Consider the following 8,977-nt stretch of genomic DNA (forward strand, 5'->3'; position numbering starts at 1 on the left):
TCACTTATATATAATTAACGTGTGAGTTTGGTCGTTAAACTGTTAAAAAATAAAAAATAAAAAATAATAAAATAGACCTATTTGAAGGAGGAAGTTAAAAGTGTAAATAAAGAAATGTGGGGTGTGTCTGCTAAGTGTTGAGATATATTAAAAAAAAAAATCTATTGGGCCGTATAAAAGTCCTTGGCCCAGTTCTAGCGGGAGATATATCCGATTTATTAAAAAGACAAAATCTAGTTTATTGACACGTGCGCCTAGTATAAAATGTTTTCACGTCGTCATAGCTCGTATCATTTCTAGTTTCTGTTAAAACGCAAAAGGCATAGAGAAGGGTAAATGGCGACGACACTTGTGCGATCTGGTTTTCTTCGAAATGTTCTACGACGAGGAGGCGCTCCCGCTCGTAGCTCTCCCACTCCTAAGCGAAACTTTTCTTCCTCTGGTCATCATGACGATGCATGTTAGTACCCTAATTATCTCTCTCTCTGACTCTCTCTATCATTTAACCCTTTTTGATTATTTTAGGGTTTCTACGAATAGCTTTTCTTCATTATTAAATTGAATTCGCATCTCCGTATGGTTTTCTCGGACCGTGTCTTAGTTTTTTAGGTTAATTTTGGTTTCGTTTATTTATTTATTGATGAAATGTGGGAAATAATATGTGGATTTTTTAGATTGATCCGGTTCCCGATGATTTTTTATTAAAACGTTTTTTATTTGTTGTTTTTTTAATAAATTGAACTATTTTCGTTTGTAATTTTTCTCGGTTTAAATGGATTTGCGTATGGATTAGGTTTTTTTTGCCTTCTTTGTGTGATTGAATGTTTATGCACGATATTTATTATTCGGAATTCAGAAATGATAAATTATATTTCAAATCTTGTTGTTGAATTCATTAATTTTGCGTTAAAATTGATGGATTTGTATTTGCATTGCTATGTATCGTAACAAGTTATTTCGGGGTACATATATGATATATCAAATTATCAATACTTTGTTCAGATTAAGTGAAACTGTCAAAGTAATATCTTTTTTTCACTTCATCGTCTTATAAATGAAGACTTTAATTTTGATCCATTATTTCAAATAGTGAATTTTCTGTTTAAAATATCATGAAGATTTTGTCTTGCTTACTTCCTTATATTGTTCTTTGCGTGCTTTCTATTTGAATATTCTGTTTTTTGTATTGAATTTTTGTCTTCTTCTTTGTATCAGATGAAACTGCCAAATGGGAGAAGATCACATATCTGGGCATTGCTTCATGCACTCTTTTAGCCTGTTATAATCTATCAAAAGGACACCCTCACTTTGATGAAGCTCCTGTAAGCTTTCCTTTATATGGAGTTTGATCTTTTAATTCCATCATGTTAAAATTTCACTGAAAACGTTCTGTGTTTCTCTTTTATCACCGACATTCTTTTATTTTGAAGAACATCTGAGATGAGAGAGAGACTCAATTTTCTACTCGCTTGGTGTTATTTATGATTTTTATTTCGATATATATTCGTTTTTTCTTTGCCCCATTTCAAATGCATGTTTGAGCTACTCAGTTTGTTTGACTTGTTCTTTTCTCATATGTTAATAAATGTCAGAACTATGGGTAATGGAAATTTATAAGTAAAAGAGGATGATATACCATCCTTTAATAGAACAAAAGATCAGTTGAAATATTTATCCCTCTGCTTATAATGCCAAAACCAACCACCATTAGAGATAATAAAAACATTTTTGATCCCTGGCCTCCTTGACTTCTATAATGTAAGAGATTTCCACAGGAGTAATGGCGTCCAGTGCTCCAGCCTATCAGAGTCAGACAACTTTTTATTCCTTTTCATTTCCAGGACTTTAATCATAATCAAGAAATACTATTGTGGGTACACTGGAGAATCACAACCATGTCAAAAAGCCTCCTCCAAATGTGAAGTTGTCATTTAATTTGAAAAGCTCATAACACACCTATCAAGAATCAAAGCTTTGCTGGCTTATATAGAACTGTAACAAATCATTAATATTAATCTCAATGAGTACTCCTGTCCAATTGAATCACTTGACTTTATGGGAAGTTTTGAACCTCTGTAAAAAGTACTCAAGAAATTAACATCCCTCTATTTGGAGAACAAGTAATAAAACAAAGGGCTTAAATGAGGCACTTCATGTATCCCAAAGCTCATATTTTTCTATATGAGAAGGAAAATAGAATTCAGAGACGCAGAGAGAAGCAAGAGCGATTGTATGCACACAAAAAATAGATTCTAGCTCAGAAGTTTTTCTATTATTGGATTTCCTGATTTAGTCTTCTTTTCCCTATCATACACCCTTCAGACCAAAGTTTGTGTGACATATCATGATAAGTGCGATGAATTTTCATTTTGAAGCAAACTTTGAAATACATTGCTGGTTACTCTTCCTTTATGTTTGTATGATTCATCTTTGAGGATATCTATTTTCTTTGATACTTCTAAGTTGAAAAAAATTCTAACTCTTTTACTTCTCTTGTAGGCATATCCATATTTGCATATCCGCAATAAGGAATTCCCATGGGGTATGTGTCTTTCGTCTTTTGCCTTGTGATATAATATTTGCCTTCACCTGCAGAAAGTTTCCCAAAAACCACTCTACTAAATTAATTGGATTAGTTTTTTTCAATTCCTTCATTTCATTCTAGTATTTTGGTCCATAAAGCTACAGCATTCTTACGCATTTGTTAAGCGAATAACAGCCACATCAAGTTGATTAGTATGATGGAGTTGTCATGTACTTTATAATATTTATTTCTAATAGTCTGGTCAAACGAGGCTCTGCTTACAGTTACGTATTCACATGTTATTATGTAGTTGTGATAAGCTTTATATTATGGTATGTATTGCAATATTGCAAGCTCCACTTTTCAAAGTTTTAAGGTGGATCTTGTAATTGTTTTTGTTCCATTTCCTTTAGCCACAAATTAAGAAATTGTTGTTGCGTTGAGTTTACCCTCCTTTTGTTAACAAGACACATGCCAAGGCCTTCCTGTTTCTAACTCAAGGATTAATGAGAACTAGGCGATCATTGTTTGAGAAATAAGCATGTGGTGGGTAAACAGAAATAAGCATGTGGTGGTTGTTTACCGTGTATGTATTATTTACCATTCGATGAGCATAATTGCCATGTAGTGGTTGTTTATGCTAAATGTATATGCTATTGTTAGCTTGTGACCAGTGCAATATCTTTTGTTGATTTTGCATTGCCAGGACTGCTGCTAGTAACCCAATTCCAATTATACTGTTTATGTTTTCAAATTATCCTGTTGGCCTGAAATTCCAGATTGTATGACATTGCTCTTTTATGACAAACAGGTCCTGATGGGCTATTTGAAACGAAGAACGAGCACCACTAGGAGTATTAGTGGTTTCATGAGGGTGGTTTGCGGGCACTGATGTCTTCCTTTTTCTGTAGCCTCTGAAAATGTGATTATTGCAGTTTCGTATTGTTTATTGAATTGTGATCCACAACTTGCACTTGGCATGTTATTTTTCATGCTGTCTTCTTTCTCATGGTTGAAGCAAAATAAATTGTTAAACGATATTTTGATGTGTTTTATTTCGAGCCTTGTTCAGTTGTTTCAATTTTTAAAGAAAACGATCCAATATGACAAGAAAAACTTTTTCTCGTGTTTTCTCATTGCTCGTGTTTTTGGTATGTTAGCAAAAAAATATAACTAGCTTTTGATTCGTCAAGGCTTTGTGGATAAAGTGGGCTAATTCAGTCTGACTCGTTTTTTTTAAAAGAAAAATGAGTCAGTGAACTATCCGATTTAGTCTATTTTGGCTTCAAGTAATTCTTTTCTATCCAATTGACAGGTGAGCTGAGTTGAATTCAATTGGCTCGTTTTTGTTTTCCTTTCAAATAAGCATAGTTTTAGGAACTTTGTGGATATACTAGTTCTTAAAATTTGAACTTTTGACTGTATTAGAATTCTTTCGGGGTTTCTCGGCTCAACAAGATTGAGATAAGGTTAAAGAAACTGCATTTAAAGATGAATTCACAAATTAAACTAAGTGTGACGAAGTTACATTCTAAGTGGAAACGTACATAACAAGACTACCACTAAGGTATACCTCCTAAAACTTCTTTCTTATAGAAAAATAAACACAAGTAAGTCTTTTCCAATAAAATAGGGATGCAGGCATGCAGCCCAATGGAGACTGTACTGAAGCCAGTGGACCAACGTATGGTGAACAACCAATAACGTAATGCATCATTTTCATATATGTTTGAACAGAAACTAAATAAAATGAATTTGGATACTTTCAAGTGAGGAAATTATGCGTTATTGTTTTAACAAATTCATTTTTTGTTACGATGTATTCATAATATTTACCTTTGGCTTATTAATTATTAGTTAATTGACTCTGTTTATTTGAGAGGAGTTAGATTCAAATAAGATGATATATAGCACCGAGCAATAACAGCATCATTCACTAATTAGCCAGTCAATACAATTCTTAGCTCAATTTCAATACTAAAACGACATCTCGATGTAAATTTTCTTTTACCTGTTCGATTGTTCGGCTACTTTCAGCTTTCAAAAAATTAGTGACTTTTTATCGTGCAGCAGTTATAAAGGCTCTATTATTTTTCTATTCTGCTAGCTGCAAAGGCACTATCTCTTACTGAAAGAAAAACTACTTTGCTTGTCCTGTTGTCCAATGTTCTTTTCAATTGAAGTCTTCCTCATTTTTTACTCAAAATTTCATATCATTAGTATCCCATCACATACTCAAATATCTAATGGGTTCAGCTCAACCATGCCATGGATGGATTCAAGAAAAAACAACTCTAAAATTTTAAAATGTCAGAAATGGTTGAAATCTCAGAACTGGTGATTAGTTAATATAACATTTTCATCACACACATGTATATAATAAAATAAATTACGTTGAAGTATTATGGTTATGAATATTTTTTTTAGAATGAAAAACTTAATCTTATGAAAGCAAATCAGATGAAAAGAATAGACCTGACTTCTGAGCGAGCTCATGCACAGCAACAATACAAACTCTACTAAAGAGAACTTTACTTTGATGAACAATTTAAAGTGATAATTATTCCTCCAGGAAAGGGTACGGGACGGGTTACATATGAAACATAAAATGATTTTATACTATTACAACTCTAGATATTTCTAAATTGTTCTTAGGGAACCTGTGAAAACAAAAACTTTATAAGCATATTTGCCAAGTAAATAACAATGCATGGCTCAATAAAAAATAAGTAAATAAAGAAAAAGAAAAAAAAGTAGGATCAGAAGCAACAACAGAATACAATTGATTCATTTTAATTATCATTCTGCAGAAGAAACATCATTATGATTGCTCTCTCCATTGCTTTCGGGCAAAGTTCCCAAATCCACACGAGATTCTTTGTCGTCCTGAGTAACTGAAGAATCAGAACTTCCTTGATCGTTCGAGTTAGAATTGCTATCTCCATCACTGTTAACTGATTCCTCATTCTCCTTTTTTGAGTCTCCTGATTCATTTTGAGCATCACCTTCATTTTCACTAGTATTGCTTTGAACAGTGTTCTCGTTCTGATTTTCACTCTCGTTTTGAGCAGCATTTCCATTTCCATTGTCATTGGTATTTTCATTGTGGTTTGAGACATTTTGGTTACCATCACTGTTGTTTTCTGAGTTTGGGTTTTCCTCTCCACTTTTTTCAGATGGATTTACCTGGCTAGCATCTTTGCTGTCACTAGCACTTTCATCACTGTTTGTGTTGCTTTGAACTGAGTTCGCATCATCATTCTGTGAAGATTCGGTGTTACTTTCTGCACTCGCCGATTCATCTTTCTTTTTTTCTGATGAAGTATCAGAAGTAGTGATTTGATCCTCATTGCTAGTAGAATCTTTGCTGTCAAACGTATTGGACGACGAACCACTTTCTTGTGTTTGTTCTTGGCCAGAATTCTTGTCCGAGTTTTCATTAGTGGTGTCCTTGTATTCACCTTTATTTGGATTGCTTTCTTGGGTTTCTGAGGAAGATTTGGAAGTGGAATCGGTCTGATCGCCAGCTGTATCTGATTTAGAATCTTCGGTTTTTTGCATTGTATTTTCCACACTAGAGTCCTCTTCCTTGGAGTTTGCATCTTCTGATGTTTGATTCTGTTTTTCAGTTGCATCATTCCCATTCTGTGATGATGAATCCGAAGTTTGTACATTATCCTTGATGGTGTTACTCTGCTCGTTCTCTTGCTGCTGTCCATCTGATTCTGATGCAGAACTCTTTTGAGAATCATTTTCTGTTTGTACCTGATTTTCACTCTCATTTCCGTGGCTGTTTTCTGTAGCAGTAGAATCATTGGCTTCAGTAGTTTCACCACTGCTTTTCTGAGACTCCGCCTCAAACTCATTCTTTTCCTTTTTGTCAGATTGTTCTTCTGGCTTGTTATCAGTTTCTTGCGAGATGTCTTGCGATTTATTATCTACTACAGCACTGGAGGCATTATCTCCGGCATAATTTTCCTCCCGAGCTTCGTTTTTTCTTTCCCCATCCTGAACCTGATTTCCAGATGAAGTCTCTTCCTGAATCTTATCATGCTCTTCTTTCTCCCCTTCTGTTCCATTTTTCTCATCCGTCCCTTCTTTACTATCTTGCCCATGATTTTCCTCCACTTGATCCTTCGCTTTGGTTCCGCTGTTTTCTTCATTCTCCTTATCTTTAGTGTCTGTTTCACTACTCTCTTCATTCTCTTGCTGACTCTTTTCCTCTTTAATTTCTCCAGTTTCTTTGTCCTCCCCTTCATTTTTGTTCTCTTTATTCTCTTGCAGACTCTTCTTCACTTTAATTTCTCCAGTTTCTCTGTCCTCCCCTTCATTTTTGTTCTTTTCATTCTCTACCTGACTCTTTTCTTCATCCTTGTTCTCTTCATTCTCTACCTGACTCTTTTCTTCATCTTTGTTCTCTTCATTCTCTACCTGACTCTTTTCTTCATCTTTGTTCTCTTCATTCTCTACCTGACTCTTTTCTTCATCTTTGTTCTCTTCATTCTCTACCTGACTCTTTTCTTCCTCTTTGTTCTCTTCATTCTCTACCTGAGTCTTCTCTTCCTCTTTGCTCTCTTCATTCTCTACCTCACTCTTCTCTTCCTCTTTGTTCTCTTCATTCTCTACCTCACTCTTCTCTTCCTCTTTGTTCTCTTCATTCTCTACCTCACTCTTTTCCTCACTAGTTTCTACAATTTCTTTATGCTCCTCAATTTTGTTTTCCTCATTCTCTTGCACTCCACCTTCACTCTCCTTGTCTATATTATCATTCTCTTCGTCAACTTTTTCCACATGCTGTTCAGTTTCCAAGTCAGTCTTTACATTTTCAGAACTCTCATCACTCTCTTGGTCTACTGAATCCTGTCTTTGCTCAGAACTCTCATCCACACCATTAACATCGTCCAGTTTAGTTTGCTCTTCATTCTTGCTATCTTGTTCATCTTCTTCCTCATCCTCCTTGTGTCTTGCATCGATAACAGCAGTTTCCTCCGTTTGAGTATTGAGATCCTTCCTCCCTAACTTAACAACCTCATTGCCCGTTTTGGTGGTTTCTGCATAGGATGCTTTCTTTTGCCGAGAGTGTCCGATTTGATAAACCAACCAAATACAAACACCAACAAGAACAATTATTTGTAGAGCATGCTTCACCTTGAAGCCTTTGGATCTCTGATTCCTCCTTGGAGATAACCTAAACATACCTAATATTCCTCACCCTCAAACTTTGCTTTATTGCTTCTTTTCCAAATACCTGTACATATGATGATTTTTATTCACCTCTACCAGAAACTAGCGAAATCGCAAATAAGTAATCGACATAAACCATAGAAAAGGAAAACACTACAAATTCAAGATTCAGATATGAATATACTAGTATGATACTAAGATTGATCTACATAATACTTGTGTGATGTAAAACGAATAAAAAATATCTTTATCAGTTGACTATAGATATTATAGTATGAAACATAGATACAGACGCAGACACCGAATACAACACTGAATGCAATCAAGGTGTCGATGTTGTGTCGGACATCAGGACACACCTTCAATTAGAAGTGTATGACGCTACATAGAAAGGTTTACAATTAAACAAGGCCATTCCATACCTGCAACCTACTCATAAACAGTAAAACACCTTTATCATAAATGTATAAGATTATGCATTCATATATCCTAAATTCCTAATTTCTTATGAATATCAGATCACATGAGAAGAAGGAAACCAAATTCAAATCAAGAAAAGAACATTAAAAGTGTTGTGAACAGAAAAAGCAAACCAAAATAAATGGTGAATCATGGCAGTTCAAAGGCATTGACATACGTACACAGATCTAGACTAGTTTGTGTAAATAACATAGCGGACTCAGCAATTGTAAAACTACATCAAAATTGAATAAAATTGCAATAAAAAATACAAAAAATGATTAAAACATACAAAAATAACATTACATACGTGGCAAATTGAGTTTGTAATCAACAAAAAGCGTATCTTAATCCTTCTTCTGGGGTGGAAACAACGGTTACAAGAAGCAACAAGTGCATAAGAAAAAGCGTGTGTTTTTCCTCTGAAGTAAGAATTAGAAGAATGAATGAGAAAGATCAGAGTCGCAGAAAGTGAGCTTTCAATTTTCTCTAAGTGGAACTTTTCTGGATCTGATCCCTTCGCTGGAACAGAAATGTAATGATTTTAAAAGTAAAAATAATAACTTTTCACTGGAAATCGCAAATGCGAATGGCAAGTAATGTCTAGTTTATTTATAGCAAGTGAAGTTAACAACAGATCTGAAATCAGATTTCGTAATTATATATCTTATTATTATTATAATTGTTAATGTTAATTAATTTAATTAACTGTTTTCTCACTCAAAGTTAAAATCGAAGAAGTGCAAAACGACGCTGTTTGTGGGGGAAAATAAGAGAGCACCGTCAAACCCAAGGCAAGGATTCAAACTC

General features: G+C 34.4%; 2 protein-coding genes across 2 annotated transcripts; one reads left to right on the top strand and one right to left on the bottom strand.

Moving 5' to 3' along the window:
* The first annotated feature begins 284 nt into the window (after positions 1–284).
* Positions 285–3,564, top strand: LOC101498324 (cytochrome c oxidase subunit 6a, mitochondrial). The gene is made up of 4 exons (XM_004508983.4): positions 285–460; positions 1,216–1,322; positions 2,500–2,542; positions 3,336–3,564. The coding sequence occupies exons 1-4, from the start codon at positions 337–339 to the stop codon at positions 3,374–3,376; spliced, it is 315 nt and encodes a 104-aa protein (XP_004509040.1). The 5' UTR covers positions 285–336; the 3' UTR covers positions 3,377–3,564.
* A 1,468-nt stretch (positions 3,565–5,032) lies between these two features.
* Positions 5,033–8,754, bottom strand: LOC101498664 (uncharacterized). Its single transcript, XM_004508984.4, has 2 exons — positions 8,478–8,754; positions 5,033–7,772 (listed from the first exon to the last, which is right to left on the bottom strand). The coding sequence occupies exon 2, from the start codon at positions 7,718–7,720 to the stop codon at positions 5,324–5,326; it is 2,397 nt and encodes a 798-aa protein (XP_004509041.1). The 5' UTR covers positions 7,721–7,772; positions 8,478–8,754; the 3' UTR covers positions 5,033–5,323.
* Positions 8,755–8,977: the final 223 nt, after the last annotated feature.

This window comes from Cicer arietinum, chromosome 7 (assembly GCF_000331145.2).
Source record: "Cicer arietinum cultivar CDC Frontier isolate Library 1 chromosome 7, Cicar.CDCFrontier_v2.0, whole genome shotgun sequence".
In the NCBI taxonomy this organism is placed as follows: Eukaryota; Viridiplantae; Streptophyta; class Magnoliopsida; order Fabales; family Fabaceae; genus Cicer; species Cicer arietinum.

Coding starts and splice junctions, on each gene's coding strand:
- LOC101498324 (XM_004508983.4), top strand. CDS start 337: ATGGCGACGACACTTGTGCGATCTGGTTTTCTTCGAAATGTTCTACGA. Junction 461..1,215: donor TGGTCATCATGACGATGCAT/GTTAGTACCCTA, acceptor TCTTTGTATCAG/ATGAAACTGCCAAATGGGAG. Junction 1,323..2,499: donor CTCACTTTGATGAAGCTCCT/GTAAGCTTTCCT, acceptor CTTCTCTTGTAG/GCATATCCATATTTGCATAT.
- LOC101498664 (XM_004508984.4), bottom strand. CDS start 7,720: ATGTTTAGGTTATCTCCAAGGAGGAATCAGAGATCCAAAGGCTTCAAG.